This window comes from Peromyscus leucopus, chromosome 14 (assembly GCF_004664715.2).
Source record: "Peromyscus leucopus breed LL Stock chromosome 14, UCI_PerLeu_2.1, whole genome shotgun sequence".
NCBI lineage: Eukaryota > Metazoa > Chordata > Mammalia > Rodentia > Cricetidae > Peromyscus > Peromyscus leucopus.
Genome location: NC_051075.1, coordinates 19,404,212 through 19,432,193, shown reverse-complemented (window position 1 = coordinate 19,432,193; position 27,982 = coordinate 19,404,212). Strand labels below are relative to the sequence as shown.

The window sequence follows — 27,982 nt, the reverse complement described above, 5'->3', positions numbered from 1 at the left end:
CTTGAAACAGAAAGGGGGTTCATTTCACTCACCCATGGACCCCTCAACTTAAGATATCATGGCCCTGGCTCCGAAAGTCGTGTCCCCACTTGACTGTGTCACCTTGTGTCAGGTGAACACATCAAAGTGAGAGGTTACATTTTACAACAGGAAGCCAGAGGCAGTGGCTAAGCTTACTCCTAACTCACCGATAGGATAACACCTTCTGGGGACAGCTCCTTAGTATCAAAGTCTCTATCTCTTAAATGTCCTAATGTCCTGCCACCTTGACACCATGGAGAGGACCGCATTTTCAGCACACCTATATGAGAAGACAAATCACACACACACACACACACACACACACACACACACACACACACACACACACCCCTATACAGCCCTATACACACACATACACACTTGCTCATGTGTACATGCTCCACATTTCAACAGATTAACCCAGAGTCATCAATATAAACCGAGGGAATAATGTGAACACTTTATTCGTTGGCTGACAATGTAGAGGAAATGAATAGCTCCCTTTGAAAGATGCAAATTCATAGTGGGAAAGAGATTCCTATCAGTACTGCATCTGTTAGTAAAATTGAGTGAAGTTTAACACTTTTTAGAAATTGGGAATCTAGGCCCAGAAACTTCTGTTGCAGAATTCTTCCCATCATTTAAACAACGAACTGTGTCGACACAGTACAGTTCTCTAGAGAATGCCAAAATTCACACTTCAGTCTCTTCCTGTGCTTTTTGCTCTCACTGAAGGTGGATGAACAAAGCACAAGGCACAAAAACTTTCAAGTCTGCAGACTGCTCCATAGGTGGAAAGGTCAGTTTCATTAGGTTACAGCTTCACAAAGTCCTTGTAGATACTTGGTAGCAGCTTGCTTACTAGACTAAGCTTCATTCAGCAGAGCTGCAGGAAACAATTTTGAGGAAATGGTAAGATAAATCACAAAGTGTAGGAAAAATATCTGTGAAACATATAGAATGAAAACTTTTATCCATAAAATACAAAAAAGTATAAAACTGAAAAAAATGATAGAAAATGTAAAGAAGTATGAACGAATTAGTCAATCCCTCTTGCTCTCTCCTCTCTCTCTCTCTCTCTCTCTCTCTCTCTCTCTCTCTCTCTCTCTCTTTCTCTCTCTCTCTGTATAAGTATGAGATTATGTGTGGACAGTCAATACATGAAAAGATCATTATTTATGCAAATTAAAACCAAGTCTTGCTGCCGGGCAGTGGTGGCACACTCCTTTAATCCCAGCACTCGGGAGGCAGAGCCAGGCGGATCCCTGTGAGTTCGAGGCCAGCCTGGGCTACCAAGTGAGTTCCAGGAAAGGCGCAAAGCTATACAGAGAAACCCTGTCTCGAAAAAAAACAAAAAAAAAAAAAAAAAAAAAAAAAAACACAAGTCATGCCAACATACTCTTACTCGAATGTGTACAATGACAACATGTGAGATGACTACATACTTTTTAAGGTATATAACAGCCAGAATCCTTATTCATTGCTGCGGGATTGCAACGGGAACAGTCACCTTAGACATGCTTATCAGGTTCTTATAAATTTGTCCAGATCCATCTACAGTACCACATATACAGTACTGTGAATGCTTCAGGAATAGAATAGAATAGTACCACAACACCAAGAAGTCTCAAAATAATTTTTCTAAATGGAAAAAGCCAGACTCCAGTTTTTCCTTTCTGTTTCCTTTTTTTTTTTTTTGCTTTTATTTGTTTTGTTGACTTTTTTTTTTCTTAACTGGACACAAGCTAGTGTTGTCTAGGAAGAGGAACTCCAACTGAGAAACTGTCTTCATCATATTGCTGGTAAATAGGCAATTTAGTATGGTATTTCCTGGATTAATAGTGGATGTGGGAGGGTCCAGCTCACTGGGGGTGGTGTCACCACTGGGCATGCTGGATTATATGTGCATGCAGTGCAAGCCGTGGCCAGTTAGCAAGCTAGTAAGAAGCATTCCACCCTGACTTCTGCTTGAGTTCCTGCCTCTGGGTTCCTGCCTTGGCTTCCACTAATGATGGACTATAAACCTGTAAGCCAAATAAACCCTTTCCTTCCTAGGTTGCTTTTGGTCATGATGTTTATCATAGGGATAGAAATCTAATTAGGACAGAAATTAGAACCAAGAACATGGGCTATTATGACAGACCTGATTATGTTGTTTTGGAATGGGGGATTGTGGAATGGGTTGGGAACATTTAGCTGGAAAATCTATTGAGTGCTGAAAGCTGAATGAGCTGTTGTGAGTGCTTGGAAAATGGGACTGCTGAGAGAGATGCGGACGATGGAGGCCTGGCTTGTGTATTTCAAAGGGAAACAGAGACACCATTGGGGGTGTTGCTGTGCTTTTTTTTAATTAAGAATCTGCTGAGGCTATGGGATAAAAGAGCAGTAATGCTAAAGTAAAACCTTTGCTTTAATGGAATAGTTGATATTGGTTAGCTGATACAGACAAATCAGCTGTGGTTGAGAAGAGCATGAATGTGTCATGAAGAATAATTGGGGTTTGGGGCTGGGTGGCAGGACTGGGGTCCTTGAAGAGCAACTGGAAGAGGCCATTGGTGAAGGTGCAGCCTCAGTTGCAGTGGAGACACCAGCATAATGGAGATTCTGGGACACTAGGACAGCAGCAGCTGTGCAGTGGAGCTGGCCTGAGACTATGAGACAAACTATGTGCTCTGTGGATGCCAAATCCAGAGAAGGGTAGCCTCAATGCATTTTGGAGTCCCGAAGATTGTGAGTCCCAGAATCTGGAAACTGAGCTATTTATACTGTTGGAATTTTTGATTTTACTTTGATTTTGTTGTACCTGTGTCCTGGTTCTTCCCTTTTAGAAAAGAAAGTATGCAACTATCTTTGATTTTATAGGAATCCACAATTAAGAAACTTTGGGCATTTTAAACACACTGAATAAAGTGTTTGAAATTTTAAAGACTGTGTGACTTTGGAAGTTGTATTTTACATTGTAATCTCTATATTAACATGACATCTTAGGGACAAATAAGAAAGGAAAGGTTATAGTTGAATAGTGGTGTGTTCGTGTGTCAATTTAACAAGGGGTCACTTGTGCTGGCTAGTTTTATAGTCAACTTGACAATCTCTAAACTTATTTTGGAAGAGTTACCATGATTGAGAAAATGTCTCTGTCAGATTGCCTATAGGGAAGTCCATAGCACATTTTTTTTGATTAATGATTCATAGAAGGGCCCAGTTCCCTGGGAAGATGTTTTTTTGTTTTACACGAAAACCAGATAAGCAAGTCATGGGTAACAAGTCAGTAAACAACACTCCTCCATGGCCTCTGCTTCACTTCCTGCCCTGAACAGCCGCATTATGGACTGTAATCTGTAAGCCAAGAAAACACTTTGCTCCCCAAGTTGCTTTTGGTCATGATAGTTACCACAGTAATAGAAACCTAACTAGGACATTTGTCTTATTTTTAGTATTTATTGTATGTTATTAGCTTTTTGCCTTCATTTTTTAAGTTAAGTTTTTTCTTTAGTAGCATCATAATTTTATACCTGTCTGTAATGCATTTGGGCTACTCCCTCCCTACTCTTGCTTTTTTTCCTTCCTGTCACTAGTACCTGTCTTCTCTTCTGGTCCCTTTCCCAGATTCATATCTCTCTCTCTCTCTCTCTCTCTCTCTCTCTCTCTGTCCTTTTTGTTTGGATTGAAAATTTGTGTTTCATGACCCCAGTTACCTTGACTTCCTTAATAAGGCCAAATTACAGAGACAAAAGACAGTTTATAAGACTGAGAGAATAGATTGTCAATATAATGGTTGACCACTTTCCCTAGGCACCAGGAAGTATTAGAGTGGTGGGACTATTTTAGGTCTTGGCTGTTGTTTGAGAATTAATCTATCTTTCTTGTTTGTTTGACTATATCTATTTATTTGCCTGTTTATCATTCTGTCAGTCTATCTATCATTTATCTATCATCTATCTATTGATTTATCATCTATCTACCTGTCTATCCATCATTCAAGTATCTATTATCTGTATTGTACATATAGTATGTGGTTATATATATACATACACACACATATATATATATGCATGAACATGTATGTATATGTATTTTATACATTTTAATGATTTTATAATTATACTCTAAGAAGTTTGAATTTTATTATATTTGTCATATTGTTACTATTTATAGTCACATAAAGTATTAAACATCTAGTGATAAATTTACTAAGTATGCCTAAGATATATTTATCTATATATTTCAGTATACATACCACATATATAGAGATATATATATATATACTGAAAACTACAAAATATTGTCCAGATAAATTAAAATGGACCTAATGTATAGGGCCATATTTGGCTTATAATCGACCCTATATGAAATAATGTATTTCTTCCCAAATAAGTCTATGCAAAATCCCTAAAAAAATCATAAAACAATTTTTGTGTTTGTGTAGAAATTGACAAGGTGATATTTAAATTCATGTGGATTATGAGTAATATAACTTAATACAATATATAATTTCCAAATTACCTTGCATGGGAAGGAACTTGAAGGAGGAGTTATTATACCTTATTTCTGGCATAAAGATGGACACATACACCCACACACACTCAGCATGAGAACCAGCAGTACTACTCCTAGGTGTTTACCCACATGAAATGAGAGCATATGCCCACTAAAACACTTGTACATAAATGTTTGTAAAATTTTATTTGTAACAGCCATAAATTAGGGGGGAAACATATGTCCCTTTGTGGGTGAATGGACAATTATGCTAGATCCATTTAATGAAATACAAATAAACAGTATCCATGCAGTACGTAAGAATGCATCTAAGTAATATTATAACTAGCAAAGGGAGCCATAAGGTAAAATGTACTTAGAGAATACTGTGCTATTTCCTTTATGTGAGATGGTACCATATAAACTTGTCTGTGGAGACAGAGAAGCACTCTGTACCCATGGTGAGATTATGTGGCAAGTGGATCGAGGAGAGGACAGGGCAGAGGAGAAGGTCAGTGTGCATGCTTCATGGCTTGCTTATGACTTTGTTTGCATGGATATTGATGCTCATTAAAATTGTGAGATCTAGCCGGGCGGTGGTGGTGGTGGTGGTGGTGGTGGAGGTGGTGGCGCACGCCTTTAATCCCAGCACTTGGGAGGCAGAGCCAGGCGGATCTCTGTGAGTTCGAGGCCAGCCTGGGCTACCAAGTAAGCTCCAGGAAAGGCGCAAAGCTACACAGAGAAACCCTGTCTCGAAAAGCCAAAAAAAAAAAAAAAAAAAAAAAAAAATGTGAGATCTATGTGCTTATGTACATTTTATATAGTATGTTTTATTCTTCAAGAAAGTAGATTTTTTTTTTAGAATAATTGCAACTTGTCCATTGTTTTTAAGACTGAGGAAAGTGGTATTTCTGTTTTCTCTTTGTTCTCCAGGGCTATGATGAAATTATTGAAGACATTTTTAAAAAGTGAACTACTTTTTCCCTTTTAATTAGCACAGTGGAAGCGGTGACATCATTTCAGCTGCTGTGTTTATTTTAGGAAAGTCTAAGAGACATGCAGAAGTAGTTTTAAGCCTTGTCATCAACATAGATTCCTAAAAGCCCAGAATGTTCTGAATATATTTATTTTTAATTTATACAAAACGGCTCACATGAATGAAGCCCCTAATTTTATGAATAAGAAAAAAATGGATTCATAATACTTTTCACTTTTCTTCAGAATATTAGATTCTGGACATTTATTACAGTAGAAGGCAGACCACTTTTTCCAAATTTTGAGTTTTGAGGAAAGGTCTCCCTATGCAGCCCAGGATGGTCTGGAACACAGTATGTGACAGAGGCTAGCCCAGACCCCACAATTCTCCAATTTTCCTTCTTCTGGTTTCAGTATGATGGAACTCTAGGCATATGCCTCTGCTTTTTGGTCACATATACTGACTGACATGGGTGTGAGATTCAACAGGAATTCCAGTATCAAAAAGGGAGCCTTCTCCTCTGCCTTGTGACTGTCCCCATCAGATTACAAAGCTTGACAATTGAGAAAGCCATGCGTCAGCAGGTCTTTATATCCCAAAGTTTCATTTGTATCAGTAGCTCATTTGTTTTAGTGAAAACCCTTCACAGTAGACTGGAAAAACCCTTTTTGGTAGGCTTTGGATTTACAACCTGAAGGAAAGCAAGGAACGTAGTGAGGAGGGCAAAGGAGAGGAGTGTTGTCCAGCGTGGTTCTGTCTTAGGTCAGAGGATGTAGATCCCTCTTCTGTGCCTACAATGTGTTTAGCTTCCTTGAGTCGTGTCTATTCTGGAATATGTCAAAACAGGATGACTTGATTTTTTGTTTGTTTGTTTGTTTGTTGTTTGTTTTGTTTTTTTTGCCGAATTGTCAAGTGTTGTGTAACAGAATTTTAATAAGCTGATTCCTGTTTTAGGTGAGAAAATGCATTTGTATCCTCACACCACCCAGTATGCCCAGAATGTTTCTTAATCATGTTACTATAGAAACTTCTTTGAATCTTTTTTTTTTCTTTCTGTTTCTTTGTTTGTTAATTAGAAAACTGCTTGGTCGTTCATTATTGGCCTCACAATGCACAGCTTCTCTCCTATACAGAAGTCTTTGACTACCAAGTCTGACATTCATTTTCTTCTAATTGAATGTTCTAGATGTGTGTACTTTTTCTAATTAGCTTATATTTGTGCCCTGACATTTATTTTATTTTTCTTTAAAGACAAAATATTTAGGAAGATTTTGACATCTAAACTATTGTGGTCTTGCATTTGCAGTTTCCCGAATGTGGTTTCTATGGACTGTATGATAAGATCCTGCTTTTCCGTCATGATCCTACCTCTGAAAACATCCTTCAGCTGGTGAAAACGGCAAGTGATATCCAGGAAGGAGATCTTATTGAAGTGGTCCTATCAGGTGGATCCTGTTTTCCATGTCTCCAGATTAATTATTTCTGTTTGAAGAAGTCTTGGACCGGACCTAGGTTATTAAGTAACTTAAAACATATATACTGTACTGGTTTCTGTCATGAAATATGATTTAGCTCTGACTACATGAACTTATTTTGGAAAGTCATGTCAGACAGAGAAAGAAGGATCATGCGTTCAAGGCCAACTTGAGGTAGAGTGAGTTCCAAATCAGATTTGGCTACATGAAAGAAGACTCTTTCAAAATAGAAGAAAGGTGGGACAGAATTCCTTAACATTCTGTTAAGGAAGTAGAATGACTTGGACAGCAGCACAAACAGTTATTGCTATAGTGATTTTGAGGTGCCCATCAGGTCCCCAAATATCTAGAAGCCAATAGAGAATTACAGAAAGAGCTTTTGATTTGTTATGGAATGCTAAGACCAAAAGCAGGGTCTGTTGATGAGGTCTCACCAAGTCCATGATACTAGTTAACTCTCTCCTGGTGATTGCTGTGTTTCTGTCTGCCCTACATTTGACTTGGGTCTTAAAATTCAAATTTTAAAAATTTGCAATTCAAAAGTTATTGTTGTTAGTACTCTACCTATCCCTACAGTAACAGAAAATGGATGAATTTCACATTAAAATACAGCATCCTTGAACAGCTGCTTCACCTGTTCTTGTGATGATGGGTGGCTGAGGCAGAGGTCATAACTATGTCTGGATTTTTATTGTTCATTTTTAAAAGTGGAGTCACTATTAAGAAACTGGGGTTACATGGCTGCTCTCTACTCCCTGACTTTAGGGGCTGCTGTCTCTCTGACTAAAGAAAATCCGTTGCTTCAGATTTTCTAGACTTCATTTCCTGGAGTTCTTTACCTGATCCGTGCTGTCCTGATCTTCATTCCCTGTATCTGTTTCTTTCGTTTGCTTTGCCTTGTTTGCTTCCACTCACCTTTTGTCTCTGCACATCCTCTACGTCCTGGTTATATGAAGTCCTTGTTTGCCCTACCTGCAGTGGATAACTTATTATCGCAAGATAAATTTTCATTTTACCAAAGACATCATTTTCTATTGTTTATGTGTCTAGTAAATTGCTAAATAAAAATAATAAGCAAAAGCTTTGATGATTTTTCATTAAATTTTCAAACAATCATGTGCTTCTCTGTGCTGCCATTCTCTATGGATTTCTGGCATTTGCTTACTGCACCTTGTCACTTAGAAGTACTTTTCTGAGTGTTCTTATACTGAATGCTAGGGGCTATCTCAAAGAAATCACTGAGAGAAATCATTTGTGGCGTGTATTATTACCATAATTCATATTAAACCTGTAGCCAGGCCACTCTGCAAATAAAGTATTCTGTTTTCTGACTATAATTTGTGGATATAATACAGAGGCATACATGAGGACTTTCTTTTTTTTTTTCCAGGTTTTAATTTTTTTCTTATTTTTTTTTAAGCATCAAAACATAACAAAATAAAATGCAGTAAGATACAATAAACCATTACATTGAAGTTGGACAGAGCAAACCAACAGAGCGAAAAGAGCCCCAAGAGAAGGCACAAGAATCATATCTACTTATTCACACATTCAAGAGTCCCAAAGAAGTACTAAACGGAAAACTATAATATATATACACAGGGCATCTGATGCAGGCGTGTGTAGGCTCCATGCTTGTTGCTTCAGTCTCTGAGTTTATATGACCTTAGCTCAGTTGATTTGGAGGGTCTTATTCTCCTGGTGCCCTTCATCTCCTCTGGTTCCTATTCTCCTTCTGCCTCATCTTCCACAAGGTTCCCTGAACTCTTAGAAGAGGGATTTGATGAAGACATCTTATTTTAGAGCTGTGTGTTCCAAGGTCTCTCTGTGTGTGTAATGTCTGGCTATGGGTCTCTGTATTTATTTTTTAGAACCACTGCCCCAATATTCTAGTGTCTTTGGCATGGGAAGTTGCTCTGCACGTTACCAAAAGAGAGATGTAAACACCAACCCAGCCACAAATCTTGTGATCTTCAATCTGTCCTGCTACAAAATATGCTAGGGCAATGGTGGCATAGATCTTATTGGCAGAATTACCAACCAATGTTTGATTTGACTTAAGGCACACTCCATGAGATAGAACCCACACCCGACAGTGCTTAGGTGACCAAGAACCAGACACTAGATAGCCCAGAGACCTTGGGTAAAACAAAAGACTACTGGACTTAAAATAAAAGTAACAATAAAATGACCCCTAATGATATTCTGCTATAGTCATAGATCGGTGCCTCATTTAGTCAACATCAGAGAGTCTTCCTCCTAAAGCACATGCAACAGGACTTTTGAAAATTGGGTTTCTAAATTTAATTTCCTTTTCTCTCCATTTTACTTGTGTATATATGTGGTATGTTCATATATACATACACATAAATGCACATAGTTAGATAGATAGATAGATAGATAGATAGATTCATAGCTACATAGATAAGTAGATATCAGAGATGTAGATATTAAATTTTTTTAGTTGCCTTCCTCTTACCTGTGAACTTGACAGGTAGCACTCTCCTTCTTGTCCTCTAGTGATTAGCTCCCTGGGCAGGATTACACAGCAGTGTAATTTAAAGAGGACAAATGAGACTTCCTAGGGCCCTGAAGGTTATGGGACAAAGGATCTTGTCTCATATGCTCCATGTTTGATTGAGGCTGAAAATGATTGGTACATTATGCTTCACCTATAATCCATGCCATATCCTGGAGGTGTTCTTGAGGTTCACCTTCACCAGCACCGCATCTGCCTTTTGACTGGTGAGTGGCATAGCATTAATAAACTATGGGCATTTTCCTGTAGTTGGAAGTTTTCTTTAGTCCCTCCTGGCCCTGTAGTGAGGACAAATCTCTCCCACCCGCTGTCCCATAGCCACTTAAAAAATAATCAGTCAAAAGCTTATATTAATTATAACTACTTGGCCATTAGCTCAGGCTTATTACTGGCTAGCTCTTACACTTAAATTAACTCATAATTACTATCTATGTTTAGCTACATGGCTTGGTACCTTTTCTCAGTTTTGCCTTGTCATCTTGCTTCCTCTGTGTCTGGCTGGTAAATCCTGACTCAGTTCTTCCTCTTCCAAGAATTCTCCTCTTCTGTTTGCCCCGCCTATACTCCCTGCCCGACTACTGGCCAATCAGTGTTTTATTAAACTAGTGTACAAAAGCATTATCCCACAGCATTTTTCTCTTGAAGACTCTGGATTTACCTTTAAATTTTATTTACCTAAATTGTCTGATTTTTTTCTTCCCATAATTAAATTTAGTATTTTCCTTTGGTATAAATACAATGTTATATTTTTTGTTATATTTAATGTTTCAGCATTGGAAATGTTTTCTGACATAAAATCTCTGCAAAAAGTGAAAGAAAATCTAGGGGAAAATGTAACTTTGAGAAAGGTTATTCATTTTTCTCTCATCTCACAACAGTGATTTCTCTCTTTTTTTTTTTGTGACTTCTGAGATCTTTTATCATCCTCAAGCTGCTTTGAGAGTTCATAGTTAACCAGGCTGTTGCTAGCTAAATGTCTGGCTTTCCTTTCTCTCTCTGGAACATATGACTTCTATGACTAGTAGGTTTTGACCCAGTGGTAAGGAAAATATTGTTCAGAAGTGGATTGATTGGGTAGGAAGAAAAAGAGGAGTAGCTGCATCACAGTGCCCTAGGATACACACCTGGCTTTGGCAATTGCTCTATGTTAAGAAATGGATTAATTTTAGACCCACTGTTCTGAAGCAGGAAATACTACCCGTGGATATTTCTCTTGGCAACATCAAAGCCATGCCCAGTTTCAAGTGCATGGTATATAACTGTGAAATAATGGTCTTGGAATTCATCTACAGTATTCTTCATGATGGATGTGTTATGGAAGCCTGATTATTTAGCCAGAGCAAATCCAATGGGTTACAGGACCATATTTACAGGACTCAGCCTTCTTGGTACATTTGTTTTGGTCTTCTCTAATAATATAGTTTTATGTTCATGTGCATGTGCATGTGTCTGTGTTGTATAGATGCTTACATCAGGAAGAGTCATGAACAATATTTCCACAAATACAACTAGTTGGAAATCAGCTTCTTTGAACATTTTTATATCTTTATAATAGATTGTGTTCTATTTTTACTCTCACAGGAAGTTGCTTTCTTCCATATGTATCTGTGCCTCATGTTCAAAAGCCTCATTAAAAAGCCAGTGTCCTATTCAGAGAGACGGTGTTCCTGGCTTGGTCTCAGCCAGTGACACAGGAGCTGAAGTGGAGGCAGAGAGGACCATGTGTTAGGTATAAAATTAAAGAGTTATGGAAACTATTCGGAAGTAGTTGATATAAGAAAAAGAGTTGGGCGGTGGTGGCACACGCCTTTGATCCCAGCACTTGGGAGGCAGAGTCAGACGGATCTCTGTGAGTTCAAGGCCAGTTTGGGCTACAGAGTGAGTTCTAGGACAGGCACCAAACCTACACAGAGAAGCTCTGTCTCTGTCTCAAAAAACAGAAAGAAAAATAGAGAGAGAGAGAGAGAGAGAGAGAGAGAGAGAGAGAGAGAGAGAGAGAGAGAGAGAGAAAGAGGAAGGAAGGAAGGAAGGAAGAAAGGAAGAAAGAAAGAAAGAAAGAAAGAAAGAAAGAAAGAAAGAAAGAAAGAAAAGGAAAGTGGAAGGAAGGAAGGAAGAAAGGAAGAAAGAAAGAAAGAAAGAAAGAAAGAAAGAAAGAAAGAAAGAAAGAAAGAAAGAAAGAAAGAAAAGGAAAGTGGAAGATGACTCCAGGGGGAGCTAGAGCCACCTGAGAGTGTCAGCATTTTCTTCCCTATTCCTCTTGGTGTTCTTTCGCATTGTTCAGTGTAGTTGCCAAAGGAGTCAGGCCTTCCTTGAGTGATGAAGAACTCATTTCATGGACATAGAGTACTTGTGATTTACTTTTTGATTGGTTCAGTTTGTAATGCCTCTTAGGTTTGGGTATTTTGAATTAAAGATGTATCTTATGCTAGATAAAGTATCACACACATGAATAGGACTTGGAATCTCAGGGGTGTTTTGTTGTTGTTTGTTTGTTTTTTGCTTGTAGGTAAAGTGCTATGTACAATGATTGAGTGGTTCTCAGAATCAGACCATCTTTGCCTATTCTTGGCTACCAACATCCTCATCTAATAATTTAATGATTGATGATTTCCTTGTCTGTGAAATGGTGACAGCCTACACTGTAGGTTGTCACAAAAATAGAGCAAACATGTAAAATGCTCAAGAACATCCGTACCGTAAAACTGCAGTAAATGTTAGCTGTAATATTGTTTGCTTTTCACAGCCTCTAGGCAGACATTCCCAGGGAGCCAAATCTGATAACTCTGAAGAATGTCAGGTTAAGCAAGATTTAAAAAGAAATTCTTAGAAGATTCATCAAAACTTTTGTACAACTTTGAGCCCATACTTTCCAAATTCCTATGTAAAATTGACTTTATCACAGGATGGTTTTAGTATCCCTTGAGTACCTACTAGGTCTTGCCTCTGCTGCCCTATATTCCTCCAGGTTATATCCATGAAATGATTGGTTTGAAAATAGGTTTCTAGTCTCTATGCTGAAGGTACCTCCCTTTCCTTTTATATGGGGCAATAATTCTATCATTAAAAAAAACTTGGAGAGTTAAGGGGCTGGGGAAATGGTTCATTTAATAAAATGGTTGTCGCATGAGCATGAGACCTGAGATCCAATCCCTCAGAACACAAGTGAAAAGCTGGACTTGGCATCATGCATCTGTAATTTCAATGCTAGGAAAGGCAGGCTGGACAAGCAGATACATGATGTTTGTCGGCAAATGAGAAACTACACCGCAGGAAATTAGGAGATGTGATTGAGGATGACACTCAACATTGACTTCTTGCCTCTACATGCATGCACACATGTATATATACCACATACACCCAGAGACCAGGACAACTACTACAACATCAAAAACAACACCCCTTCGCTATACACACAAGGGACAGTTATGAGAAAACTCTTTGTCATTAGACTGCATGCCTTTGAAATATATGACATTTAAAGCACATTGCTTCATTTGTCATGACTCAGGGTAGCAGAACAATTGGAAAATCTATACAATGCACATTTGAATCTCCCACCTCGTGCAGAAATAGGGCTTGTGCTGGAGCCTGACACTCTACCACTGTTCACACTACTTACCTCAGTTTAGCCTTTCCATTTGGAACCAATGAGCTGAAATCCTTGAGGGCTTGTGTGAAAAATTCCTTCTTCAGTTAGATCAGCTGATATTTCCAGGAAGCACTGAGGGTGTGACAACCACGGGGGACAGCAATGGGCTTTCAGGATCCATTCACATTATCTTTATTATAGAACCACTATCCTCTTCTCTCTCGGAACAAACAAATGTTTGATGCAGTTACTCAGACTACAGCTGGATGAAGGCAATGCTGAAAGCCCCTGCTTATACAGTATGTTGCAGCATACAGGTAGCTGAGGCAGGAGGATTGCCACAAGTTCCAGACAGCCTGAGCTATGTATAAAGTTCCAAAATGATGGGGAAAATATATTAAATAGGATAATACTGCCACTGCCCAGCCAGGGTCTCCTATAACTTCACAACCCTGACTAAAACTAAAATCATGACTTAGTGACCCTGTTTTTTCTTAATGGTGCCTAACACATAATCCCCCCAAAAAACTAATATGGTAACATTGTGAAAATGACCTTATTTCTATTTAGAAAGTGTAAATGATTGACTCTCATGGCATCATACCATTTACATGTCACAGAGTAGTCTGTTACTTCACATAGCTGGGTCCTTCTCTGAAATACCAAGATATGAAACAAAGCTCTTGAGAGCAGTATTACAGGTCACATGGTATATTATACAACAAAAGTTGTATTTACTTTTCAGAAGTCAAAATTAATTGTGGGTAAGTTCACCCCAGTCCTAACAGTGTGAGTAGGTAGCATTGTAAAAGCCCTGGGCTTTAGTACTCAGTGTATATATTTTTGTAACTGCATTTGACATAGAAATACTCCAGTCTGAATGGTGATTTTTTTTTTTTTTGGTCCAGTTTTACAGTTATCTGCAGGTATCTGAAAGTGTGGTATTACATATTATATGACCTTGGGGGTAAATTCTCATACCCCCCAGAAGATGCCTAAAACCATAGGTAGTACCAATTCCTGTATAATCAATGCACTTTTCTAATACTTACATACCTATGATGAAGTCCAATGGATAAATTAGTCACTGTATGAAATTATCAGTGATAATTAAAGATGGCAAAATTATTGTAATATCTTGTAATAGAATCCATGTGAATATAGTTTTATCATAATGAATTCATCCTTCTTATGATGTAGGAAGATAGTACCGTGCCTACATGAAGAGATGGAATGGGTAGGAACCAGGTGCCTTTTAGGCTCCTGGGTAAGTGTGACTTGAACATAAGCCCCGAAGAAGCTTAACAATGGATCTGATGCTCAGGACCCAGAAGGACACTTTATGATTCTATCCCACTAATCAGAGCCTGGTGTACTTGTATGCATATGATTGGTTTCCCCAAATTATATTTTCAGACCCTGGTTAAGTACTGACAGGAGAAAGCAGAGAAAGCAAAACTTTAGATGGCAGTGGCTTTTATCCATAGTTCTCATAGGTAGAGTATGTCTAGTCTCTTCTCTCTCCTTTATAACAATACTATTTTAGTTTTCATTACATCTTTAAATTTTCAATACACCTATTTTTCTTTCTGTGTGTACCACACCAAACCCTTTTATGAGAAATAGACTGCCAAGAGCACTCACTAGGTTGTAATGTTTCCCCTTACTCCCAGCCTCCCACTTTGCCTCATTTGTGACCTCATTTTCCAAGCGGTGGCTTGACATATTCTTTCCTTACCTCAACAGTCTCCTTGGTTTTGGCCTCATAGAGTGGATCACCCAAGGACTGGTGGTGTAGCGGTACATGGTGTCTCTTCTCCCCTTGAGCTATTTCAACATCCCGAGGCACAGAGAGCATTTGCTCCATGTCAGATAGAGAAGAGGAAAAGCCTCACAGGGAATAGTCCTTTGAAGGCTTTATTTTATAGGAAATTTTTTTTTGCATGCTTGCATTGTGCTTTGTGATAGTGATGATAGCAATGATGGTATAACGACATCATTTGGTGTATAGACTTCATATTTATGTTTTAGCATACTGTATATAGCTTGATTTTGATGTCATTGATGTCATCCCAAGGCTTTCATTTTAGCTTCATCTGAGACACACACACACACACACACACACACACACACACACACACACTGCTGCAAAGTCACTTTGTTTCTCTAAGTCTTGATCCATCACTTATAATTCACTATCAACATTATCTCCAGTGTGACTGAGCTTGAGATTTCTTGAGACTATAATATAAAGCATTCAATGTGTTTGTTGAATAAATGCTTAAATTAATAAAATTAACAAATCAATAAATGAAATATTAGATTGGCATCCTAAATATTACATTAAAAAAATTACTGCTGGCCTGCCAGACTTGCATCTCTATGTCTGATATCAGGTCCCCTTGACCTAATCTATTAGGAAAATTGCTATTAATATCATCAAGCTAGCCTTTTCCTTTGGAATTTTGATGCCTTCTTTTTTTTAAAAACAAAACAAATGCATTCATAGATTAATTTATGGGGGCATATGATGTGCCAGGGCATATGTATGGAGGTCAAGGAACAAGAACTTGCAGGAGTTGATTTCCTCTTTGACTGTCTGTTTCAGAAGTCATACCTGCTGTGTCAGCTCACTGACCCTGCTTCCTTTCCACGTTTTTGTTGAGTTGATTATATTTTAGAACCGGTGTATTTGGAGAAAAGCAGTCCTGCTTTCAAACGATTGCAGTTAATTTCACACTATCTCACATGTAAAGTGTTGCCTGACTTTCAACCTGATTCTTATAACCTGTTGATATGACTGTCATGTGACCAGGTAACCTGACTTGCTTTAGTCATCATTTTTGGCGCACCTTTCAGTGCTGAATTTACCAGGCTTCATCAGTTTGTGAACTCTTACTCATGGGCTCCTTGTGTCCATATGGATGCCATTCATGGTGGCCTTGGAGCTGGCCTCAGACTTCTGTTTCAAGTCAAGGAGGAATGAGGCCTGAGGGCCTGAGGTTCTGGCTCACCTTTCTTGCTGTGCTCGCTGCCCTCCTGCTCTCCACACTAGCTCTCCTTGTCTTCATTCATCTAGCAGAGCAGCCTCTCTGCCTGAGGGTCAGCTGGCAAGACCTACAGGAAAAGCTGAGTCATATGCACCAGCACTGGAGTCCAGATCTCCATAGATCTCGGACAGTGTACCTGCCATGGTTTTCAGCGAACATGTCAAGCTTCTCTGTTTGCACAGAACCAGCCTCAGGCTTAAGTCCTCACCATCTGGCAAGAGATAGAAGCCAGGGATCATAATGGCTCCTTCCCTTCCCTTTTCATCTTACTGCACTAACTGAGGACAGTATTTCAACTGCCCTACAGCTAAACAGGACGGGTACAAGGGCCGCCAGAACCACACACAGTGGGCTTTTTCTTGTATTCTTTGGTCACTATGTATCTAGAAATTCTCTACATTTTCTTCTCAGACTGACAGTTCATATATAGTAAGTCTTGTGTATTTAAAGGTAACCACATGAGGTTCTTGATGAATAACAGAACTCAGAGAACTTTGCATACATATCATTTTTCTAGAAAATATAATGGCTTTTCTTTTAACTAATAGCTGCCATTTTCACCAACAGAAAACAGTGCTATTAGGCAGAATAGCTGAAGGAATCCAACTCACCCACCACAACCATGGCCTAACCACCTCGCCCTACCCCACACCCCTTGCAGAAATGCAGTGCCTGCAAGATCTCTGATATGACACACGGAGGAGTGTGTCAGGTGATAGCACAACGTTACACAGTTATTTCCAAAGTCTCTTGAAGAAATTCTACTGCTATGTGACCCTTGAATTTCCTTCTGCTATGACATATTTAGGCCTAATGGCCCACAGGACTCTTTTAAAAGAGAATGAGATGTGGTATTATTAAGACGTCTCAATTCTGAGGCTATAGAATACTTTTTATAGCTGCAAGTCACCATAGTAGACTAATTCTATGTATTTGGCACAATACTTAATTTCTCCAAATTTCCTTAATTTCTTTTTATTTCATTGTGTGCACAGAGAATATACATACTATGCTTAAAACTGTAGTTTTAAAGTGCCTGATTTTAATCTTCTGATGCCGCTATTTATTATCTGTGTAGCATTAGTGTTTTGATGAGAAAGTTTCCTCATCTTAACTAAAGATTTTCTATAATGACAGTAATAACAACCTAGCATACTACTGTGCTGTGATACGTGGAATATTTACACAGTTTTAAATTGCTTCGTTTCTTGTTTTCTCAAATATTCTGGATATATATTGTGATCTATGGTAGGGTACAAAGCTATGTATGGTAATGAGATGTCAGTGATACACTCAATGGATATTTTCTGTTGGAAAATACAAATTTTAATTAAATTTGTAAATCCTAGAACTTGCATTAAAACACATGAAGAAAAAATATGATTTTGAAGAAAAATCATTTTTAATCAAAGAGGCTTTTTTTCAGGAAATAAATCTGAATTTAGGGGAAATTTACATACTGGAATACTGATTGCATTTTTTGAAAAGTATTGAAGTATTGATGGGTATTGATTTTTATTATTTTCATTGGTTAGTATTGATCAATGTTATTTCTTGGTGTTGTGTGGTTGGATTCTTTCTTAAACCGTGAAGATATATTTGAACGCTCCTTGAATTCTTTCAGTGCAGTGATAATTCCCTCATATAGGAAAGATTATAACATATACTTGATTTACATATTCATTTCTCTGTTTCTTTCTATGCCAGACACATGGACAGACATTACAAACACTCACACACACACACACACACACACACACACACACACACACTCACACCCTTGACAGAAGAATCTAGAGGAGAAAAGAAAGACCAAATTGTACATACTATTACCTGGAGTCATCGCAGCTGCCCATGTCAGCAGAGGCACATTGGAAATGCTACTACAGGGCTATCTGAAGGCTTCATGGGAGTGAATTATTTCTGCTTGAGTTAAAAGATGGTTCATCACTTGAAAAGCTGCCAAGTACCCTTTATTTGATGCTCTGTGATTGGTGCACAGTGTCTCAGCCATGCCACCGTCTGCCCAGCACTCTCCTGGTGGTTGGCATGCCATTTGCTTGCTTTTAACATGCAGCCCATATAAAAAAAATCTATCATAATCTTCCAAAATTAGAAATGCAGCTGCTTTAAGTCTTAACCAGCAGAGACACTATTCATTATGCCAGTGTGGGAATCAAATACAAAGATGTATTTGAAAAGAGCAGTGTTGCACCAGAATGTATGTGTGCCTCCACTTTCTAAAGTAATTCACAACTATAGACACTTCACAAGTGCTGACTTCAGGCTTAAAGAATGTACCAATACAAAAATTATCTCCTTTACTGCATATATTTTTAATGCAAAACTAAGGATTTGAACCAGCTCTGATTTTATGTTCCCTGTTGTGAAACAATTTCAGCCTTTTAGTTTTTAGAAAAATATAATTTTCCCACTAACCATTTTTCTTATCTTGTTTGGTTTTTATTTTGCTCAGAAGTTCTTGAGATTTTGATTATTAACACAGGTTAATCCTGAGAACATCAATCGTGTAGAGCTTTGAGATTTCTCAATTAGACAAAGCAATAATTTTTCGTTATTTTTTCCCTCTAACTGAAAATATATGTTTTTTTTTTTCCCCTCCTGATTGTAGTTTCCCTTTCTCTATTCTTTCTGGTTCCTCCCCACATCCCCTCCCAGCAGGATCTACCTCCTTTTTGTCTCTCCTTAGAAAATAAACAGACTTCTAGTAGATAATAATAAAATAAATAAGGTAAGGCAAAAACTAACACATCAGAATAAGACAGAACAAACCAGCAGAAGGAAAAGCACCCAAGAGAAGGCAGACACAAGGAACAGAGACCGCTTGTTTGCACACTCAGGAATCTCATAAAAACACTAAACTAGAAGCCATAGTATATATGGGAGGGAGAGAGGGGAGAAAAAAAATAAATAAAAAATAGATAATTGTTTTTTCGAAAAGGAAAAGGAAAACTTTGACAGGGCATTATGATAAAAGGACCCTCCAATGATTCTGCTGAGGAAGAAGAGGTAGGAGAGGTCTCTCTAGTTAACAACACTCACCCTTTTCTGAGAAAACCTGATTTCAATTCCAGCTCCCACACACACAGTAGCTCACAGCCATATGTAACTCCAATTCACTGTATCTGTTGTACTCTTCTGACTTCCACAGACTCTGCACATGTGTGGTACATAGACATCCATACATGCATGCAAATCCTTGTACACATAGCATACAATTAAATAAATCTTTAAATGGTAATAATAGGCTTCTTAAAAGTCACAACAAAAGTAGGGAATAGATTATCTTCACATGATAATATTGTGATATTGGAAGGGAAAAAAATCTAAATAGAGCAAAAAATAGCCCTTATTTCACTGCATCTTACACAGTTACATTGTCTAGGGTGACAGGAGTCTGGCACCAGTTAAGATTTGGATATATCACTCTGTCCAAAGACATCTTTGAATTTCAGTGACATCACATTCTTGTTCAGAGTAGAACTGGATAATTTGAAATTGCTTTCCTCTATTATCTAGTTACTACCATTCATAAATGAAGTAAAGGTCTACGTTTAATTCAGATGGCTATGTGTTAATGTTGACACTATAGGAGATTTTTCTTAGTGTGGATTTCCCACCTACAAGTTGTATTTATTTTTGAGAATTTACCTATGAAGACTGGCTTACTCCTCATTGATCCAGACCATGAAAAATACAACTAAGCATACATATACTATAAAATCTATAGTTAATATGTGTTTATCATACATATTCATGAGAATGGATAACACTGATGGTGAAAGTTCATTAAGGTTCTTAAAAGACAATCCATAGAAAACCTGGTTGGATTCACATTTTATGCCAATGTTGATCTCCCACTTTTAACACCTGTATCGTGATATGATGATCACCCTAAAAATACTTGTTTATGGTCAGTAAGCTTCATAATTGGTTCTTAATTTTAAGGACTGAGTACATTTGAGGAATTCCCAAGTTAACGTTTTATGAATCTAGTTCTTTCGCTGTACATGCAGTAGCTTCTGAACACTGAGGAAGGGAGCAGGGCACTTACCCCTGTGGAATTTTCTTCTCTCATTACATTGTTTAAATTGGATCTGTTTCATACTTGTGTGATCATTACTCCCTTAATTCCTTAATATTGCAATATAACCTAAGGGCATGTGATCTTCAGTTTAAAAGGCTAAAATATCCCTTTAAAAAATATTAACTGGCATTATCCTACAATTCTTAGCTTTTCAGAAAATATTAGACAATGCAACATGATCTTATAGCAGTTATGGCCAACCTTTAAAGAAACATGTTTATTTAATTCTGAGCCTTGATTGAGTCTCTTTCCTTCTTATTACAAGTAGGTTGTGTTTATATATTGAGTCTAGTGGATTCATCTTGTCCTTCAAGGTGAACAGCAATTTCACGATTATCTTATGTGTAAATCTCGAATGTTACTGGTTTTATGCTTTTAAAACATCCAGTGCTGAGCAGAGGTCTTGGTTTGCCATCTCTAAGGACTGAAATCTATTTTTGGTATCATAGAGTACTTAACATGCAGAGGAAGGAAGCTGCACAGTGCATCTTTCTGACTTAGAAATCTTGCTGCCCTCAGCTGATAAAACCATAGCAAGGGTGTCACAGTCAAAACCCAGTGTATTTTTGAGCAAGCTATTTTATTTCAGAGTAGTTTTAAGTATACAGAAAAGTAGCAAAAACTGTGCATACAGTTCATGTTGCTCAGATTCATTCTCCTCTAATGCTGTCTTCATTATTGTCATGTGCATCTCTTAAAATGAGGAAATCAGCATTGGCATAGGATGTGAATTCACTAAGTTACTTTATATCATTCCCCCGTTTCTATCTCAAGACTATAGGTAGCATACCAAAATGCAGTGAGCTGTCCTGTCTCCTCTGGTCTGTGACAGGTTCTCCTGTTTTTGATGTTTTATTTTGGATGTTTTGTTGTTGTACCAGTCCTTGTTGTGTTTGATTTATTTGTTTGTTCTTCTGTGATCTTGAGAACAATATACAAGATATCTTGGAGGATGTCTCTCGGTCGGTCTGCTTTATGTGATTGGTTGTTTATAATTAAACCAAAGTTGTGTGCTTTGGGGAAATTAGCCTAGGGCTGTAATAACCTTCACATCACATCTAGGATACATGATAACCACAGAACACTGTTGATGCTTAAATTTAATCACTTGGCTATGTCCATTTTTGCCAGGTTTCTCCAGTGTAAAGTTATTGTTTCCCTTTTAAGGAAACAGATTTTAAGGCCAACTGATTCTCGAGACAGAAATTGCAAGTTCCAGGCTTTGGGGAAGGGAGCCTTTGTTTCCCTGTATTCTCTCAAAAGCCGATTTTCTCTTTTTGGTATTGATTTTACTGCCTTGATTTACACAAATCTTACTGCTTTAGTAATATATTTTAGCACAGCTATTTTATCTTTTGCTCAACATATAACAGAATATAAATACAGACATAAGCAAACTTAAGAACCAATTCTGAATTTTAGTGACTATTGGTATAACCAACTGTGAGGATTGCTAATTTTATGTGCTATCTTTCCTGGGCCACAGGTGTCCAGATACTTGGTTACACATTGTGCTGAGCATGAGTCTACTGCCATATTGAATAAGGCAGATGGTCCACCCAAATGTTAATGCATATCATCACAACCATTGAAAGGCTGACTAAAATGAGAGGCTGGACAAGGAAGAATTTAAATATTCAGCCACTGTTATATGCCTGGGCCTTCAGCCTTCACACTTTGGTCTTGGCCTTGGACTTCAACTCTGCTATTGGCCCACCTGTTCTAGAGATTGCTGAATGAAGTTCTTTGACCTTCAAGTACTCCATAACAGTTTGTGTCAATGGTTAGGATAAATTTATAATGAATTCAAATCTATTGTACCTATTTTATCTACCCTCTCCGTTTGTCTATCTGATCCCTGCTTGTCTGTCATCTGTCTATATCTATTCTGTTGGTTTTGTTTCTGTGGAAGCCAAATACATCAACCATTCTACTAAAGAATGACAGAAATATTACAAGCATGGAAAACCTCTGTATGCTCCTTTCTAAGCTTTTTGTTATAGTCTTATGAATCATGATAATCATTTCCTTGTATTTTTATATGATGAGACTCCTTTAGAAATTTTATAAATTTATAAATTTCTTTATCAATTAGATTTTTTGTGGAATGGTTAAGGTGGTAAATGCTGTAAGTTACTAGTTTTATACCTTTAGTTTTCCAGTAGATTTCACTTTATGCTTTTCTTTTATTTGGGGGGAATGGGATATGTGTTTTTCTTACTTCTTTCCTGTTAGTAATATTGAAATATACTCTCATTACTGAATAAGCTGACATACCCACCAACTTTACTCTGTAATTAATGTGCTTCTGAAGCAGATGCTAATCAGCAGGTTTTCTCTAGATCTGAATTTACCACAAAGAGAATCTGCTTAATGACAATTTGAAGTATTGCAATGATAATTGAAGGGACAAAGTAACTGAATGCTGCTGTAAAAGTTGATATTGCATAAAAGCACATATTCCAATCAATATATATTTGCTATCATCCTACTCTACTACACGCTAAATGGGTTTAACTTTCTATTTACAAACTTAATGATTCTTTAAATATGAATATTCTAAATTATGAGGATGTTTGATTGCGTTACCTTCCTGAAACCAAAGACTATCAGAACAAAACATTTAGGTAACTTCTAAATTGCATCATGTATACTACATACATTTTTAAGTTTTAAAGATCAATTGTATGTCCACTTTAAACAATATTTATAACAATCACAAAATGATGATTTTTCATTATTGAAAGCCTAATAGTTTTCTCAAATTTATATTTCAACTTAAATTCTGCCAGTGAACCCTAAGCAGTCTAAATCCTATTTTATTTCCTCAGAAATATCCAATTCCTCAATGTTCCCCCTTTTTTAGGGATCTATTTTCCTGTTGTTTCAACCATTCATTTGCTTAGGGAAAAAAATCATGTACCTACTTGATTTTTTTCCATTTTGTGAAAATTTCCTCCTAATGATATTTTACCTGTTTGAGAAAGGTTTCACTATCATAAGTATAATAAACGTCAGCATGATTAACAGAACTTACTAAGTTCTACGTGTTGTGGATACGAGGTCAGTTTCCTTCCCCTTTGGTCAGCTAGAGCTGCAGTCACAAGATGTCCACATTTAATAAGAAAGAGCTCTGGTATCAGACATGTTTGACAAGTCTTGATTGATTCAATAGTCTCTTATTCTGAAAGGTAAACTGTATGGATTACATACATTAGTGATTAACCTTGAGTTACCAATAATGCATTCATGTCCAGTTAAAAAAAGAAATAAAAGCATTTTTCTCTTAGAGACATTTAATGAAGAGTGAGTCCATATTTGAATTCTCTACTCTATACTCCCTGTATCTTTCATCTCCTGTTGTATGTTGCATCAGTTTAAAACTGTGCATGCCTGAAGGCTGTTTTGGGCATCTCTTCCTGTGTCGGTGTCTTCTGTCTATCTGTTTCAGTATGTGACTACCATTCACAAAGGGCTTCACTCTGTCTTTATTGAACAGCATAGAAAGCATCAAATGGGGAAGGGATGAGATAATTTACAGCGATCTTTAACAGAGTTTTATAGGGGATCAAGTCATTGACTCCAATTGATCCCAAGTGACCCAGACAACAAACATTGTTTATCAACCAATATCCTTAAATATTGCTGCCAAAATCTATGGTAAATTTAAAAATCTTGCTTTCAACTCTGTATTTGTTGTTTTCACTAAATTATACACATGCATTGTTCTGGGTCAGGAACATGGAAGAGTACATAACAAGATTGAAGCTGTTCATTAGCTTAGGTTATAAATGCTGGCTACGTGGAACACCCAAGGCAAGTGAGGTTAATTATTATATTGTTTTTTTAAAAGAAGTTTAAACAAACAGAGTAGACAGTAGGCTACCTGTCTTAACTCTTAAGTGATTTTAGGTTGTATTATTAACTTTGGCTCTGAGGTTCAGCAAAAGTGCCAGCCTCTTAGAATGTAAGAGATATTTTCATAATATTGCATCATCATGGCGAACCCTTTGGGACAGCTCTGAATAAACCTGGAATTCCAGTCTAGGAAGGAGTATCAACATTCTGGAAGTCAACAAAGACTGACTAGAGAGCTCAACACTTAGAGAAAGATAATTACATCATGAATTAGTCTAGTATATACAGACAAGGTGCTGAGACCCAGAACTTAAGAAGCACCTGAGATGGAGGTTATTTCCTTGTTAAAGTATGGGAATCATTAGCTTGTTTTGTTGCCTGTGGGGAGAAACTGAGAGGGGTAGGTGATGACATAAACCATATTTTTTTCTATGTGGCTATAGTTTGCTTTTCATTAATCATAGAATATAAGTTCCAGAAAGTAGCTATGTTGTCTCTCTTGTTTTTTCCTGTATTCCCAGTCCTGTAACAGAACTTGAATACCTGCAAATAAAGTTATATAAATGAACCTGCAAGTTCTGTTGAGATTACTCTTTCTAAGTATCTGTACCCTTTACCATTTGCTAATTAATATGTGATATCTTCCTACCTGTATCACTGGAAACCAATATTACTATTGGTTCTCTTGCCTCCTTCTTACCCTTTCTTTTCACCATGAAGCTCTAGAAATATCAGTAGCCCAAAGTAGACCATGCTATTTCTCCATCTAAGACTGTTGGGGAGCATGATGACAAATCTTCCATCATGAACTAAGAAATTGAGGGAAACTTAGTTTCTACTTGTTTCTCCAGCCATATCTTTTTTTCTCCTCTTCTCTACCTATTCTCGTATGTGAGCATGTGGAACTTCTTTCATTATTTCCCACCTGTTACAATGTCTTATTTGTAGTGCCTTTTGGGACCTTTTTTTTTTTTTCTGTCATGTACTGTTTGAACACTAACCCATCCTCTTGTGAACCCCCCCCTCAGCTAACTTCTATTCATGTTTCATGAATCAGCATATATATCCTCTTCCAAGAGTTCTTATCAGAAACAAGTTTGAGTCAGGCAGCCTTATCTATGAGGTGCTGCCCTTAATAAAATTCATCACACTCATTGGTAATCATGTGATAGCCTTAAAGTTTAGGATACTCTGTGAAGATAGAGGCTGTGTTAGTATTAGTATTTTAAAGCTATTTTGTAAAGTTTTTGTGAGATACTATACAACACTCGAAGCATTTACCTTTGCTCTTTCTTATCATCCTGTTCAGTGTCTTGCAATGTCTGTAGATTAGTATTTCTAAACAACTGTTGTTGGGTATATTGAATTTACATATGATTGTTGACATGGCACTCAAGTCAGATTTGAGCTTAAATTTGATGTGGATGATAAGCAGTTTACAACATAATCATTATTACTTGTCAATCCAAAGAAAAACTTTTTTAAATGGGTGTTTGTGTGGCTTTTAAAAATCTATAACTTGAAGTGCATCTAGCAATAAAGATGCCCTGGAAAACATTAATGAGTAAATATAGCAAGAATAAAGCCATATGTAATAAATTTCTTTTTATGACCTTGGAAAGTAATTTTAAAAGATAAAGAATTTGAATAGTGATGTTTCCAAAGAAGGTACACAATTGACTAGCAATCATGTGAAAAAATGATCAACATCATTTGTCACTGGACAGTGCAAGCCTAAACCACAATGGGGCATCCATTCCCGTGTAGGATGACTATACTCACTTGGATGGACAATAACAAGTTCAGCAGATTGTGAAAAAAAAATTGGAACGCTCACAAGTTGCTGATAGAAATATACAAAAATTTAGCTGCTCTGCAGGAGAGTTTGGCTGCTTCTCAACAGGTTTCCAGCAACAGAACTCTTTCCCAAATAGCCAAATATTGAAAACATATGTCCACAGAAAAACATGTACACAAATGCTCATGCTCATTATTAATCATAAGCAGAAGGTAGAATAAACAGAGTGATGATTAACTGATAGAGAAACAAATTGTGTATATTAATTCAATGGATTGTTAAGCTGCCATAAAATGAATGAAATACTGCCATATCTGTAGCAGACTAATCCTTAAAAACATTATGATAAATCAAAGACACCAAGCATAATATACATGGTAGGTACACTGAAGGAAATTATATAGAAGTGATGAGAAATGACATCTTGATACTTTGTTGACTCTTTTAGGGTGATGAAGTATTTGAGAATTGAATAGTAGTAATGATCCAGTAAGCTGATGAATAGATTATGAACTATTGAGTTATAAACTTTAAATGGATACAATGTATAGTATGGGAATTATATTTAAATAAAAGTAAAGAAAGATCAAAGGATAATTTGTCCTTAATTTGTCCTTTCTGTTCACTTGGAGAATAAGAGAAGATTATATAAAACACAGAGGGTTGTCATATACAATCTTTTTTTTTTTTTTTTTTTTTTTTTTTTTTTTTTTTTTTTTTTTTTGGTTTTTCGAGACAGGTTTCTCTGTGTAGCTTTGCGCCTTTCTGAACTCACTTGTATCAGGCTGCCTCGAACTCACAGAGATCCGCCTGGCTCTGCCTCCCGAGTGCTGGAATTAAAGGCGTGCGCCACCACCGCCCGGCTATACAATCTTAACTTTCAAGTACTTCAGACATATACACTATGGGGAATGGAAGATCTAGAAGTGGAAATATGCTTTGTTCCTGAGGACTCATTTTAGGAATGTGGTTACTGAAGTTCTCCTCTCTTAGGAATAACATGTCAGTATGAGTAACTGAGAGGATCTTGCTGTTGTACTGTGCAGTTATGAAGTGCAATATGATTTTTTTCCTTGCCAAGAGTGATTTCCTTGCTGCTGCAAGTGCCAGGCTCTCTGCTGATGTGTGCTGTGTTGTGATGGTCTTCATGTGATAATATCATATCTCTAGCCTTGATAGGACAAATGTTTTGTGGACATACATGTGCATTTCTGTATGTGAGAGTGTGAATATAGAATATACATTAAATAGCTCTTGATTCCAGTATCTGCCATTTCAGTGGATTTATAATTTTCCAGTAGACATTTTTATTCAAAATATAGAGAAGAAAGAACTCACTTAAAATACCAAGTAAATGTGCATTGATATACACAACTTATAAATTTGAGACTTAGAGCCTTTTTAAGACAGAAAAGAAGTTACTATAGAACATATACAGAGAATCCCATGTGCTCTAGATATTTATGTTCAAATACCATTAAGAATTGGAGAATGTTATTGTATGGTTGTGAGCCTTGAAGTCAAATGCCCTTGGTGATTATCTGCCCTCTCATGATTTTTTTCCTTCATATTTGTTAGTTCTTTGAGGATTTCATATAAGGTATTTTGATCATACTCACCCCTTTCTCAACTACTTCCATATACAACCCCGGCTTCCCTATCCAACCATGTTTATCTCTGCTTGTTTTAAAACGCATTGATCCATTTGCACTGGCAATATACTTTTGAGTGTGTGACTGTCCGCTGGAGTTAGGTATCAGGGGCTACACCCCTCAAGAAAAGAAGTGACTCTTATTCCTTCAGGGACTCTCAGTTGCAAGAAGCTCTTTATCTAGTGGTAGGATGAAGTGCACAGTTTCCCTCTCCATGCTTGGGTTTGTCTGGAATGAGCTTGCTCAGGTCTTGTACATGCTGCTACAGCTGCTATGTGTTCATATGTGGAGCTGCCCTGATCTTTAGGTTATAGTTCTCCAGGAAAAAAAAAAGTACTATTATTCAAAGTAGGATAGTATGTTTTGTAAATTGGAATTCTATTTTGACAAGAAAGGTTTAGAAAGAGTATATTGAACTAGATTCCGAATGCTCTTCA

General features: G+C 37.2%; 1 protein-coding gene across 2 annotated transcripts in view; it reads left to right on the top strand.

Moving 5' to 3' along the window:
* Nucleotides 1-27,982, top strand: part of Prkd1 (protein kinase D1) — a 316,945-nt gene that overhangs the window by 161,583 nt on the left and 127,380 nt on the right. For both annotated transcript variants that reach the window (XM_028885708.2, XM_028885705.2), the window contains exon 2: nucleotides 6,783-6,921. In XM_028885708.2, the coding sequence (XP_028741541.1) occupies nucleotides 6,783-6,921 (139 nt within the window). The remainder of the gene's footprint in view (nucleotides 1-6,782; nucleotides 6,922-27,982) is intronic.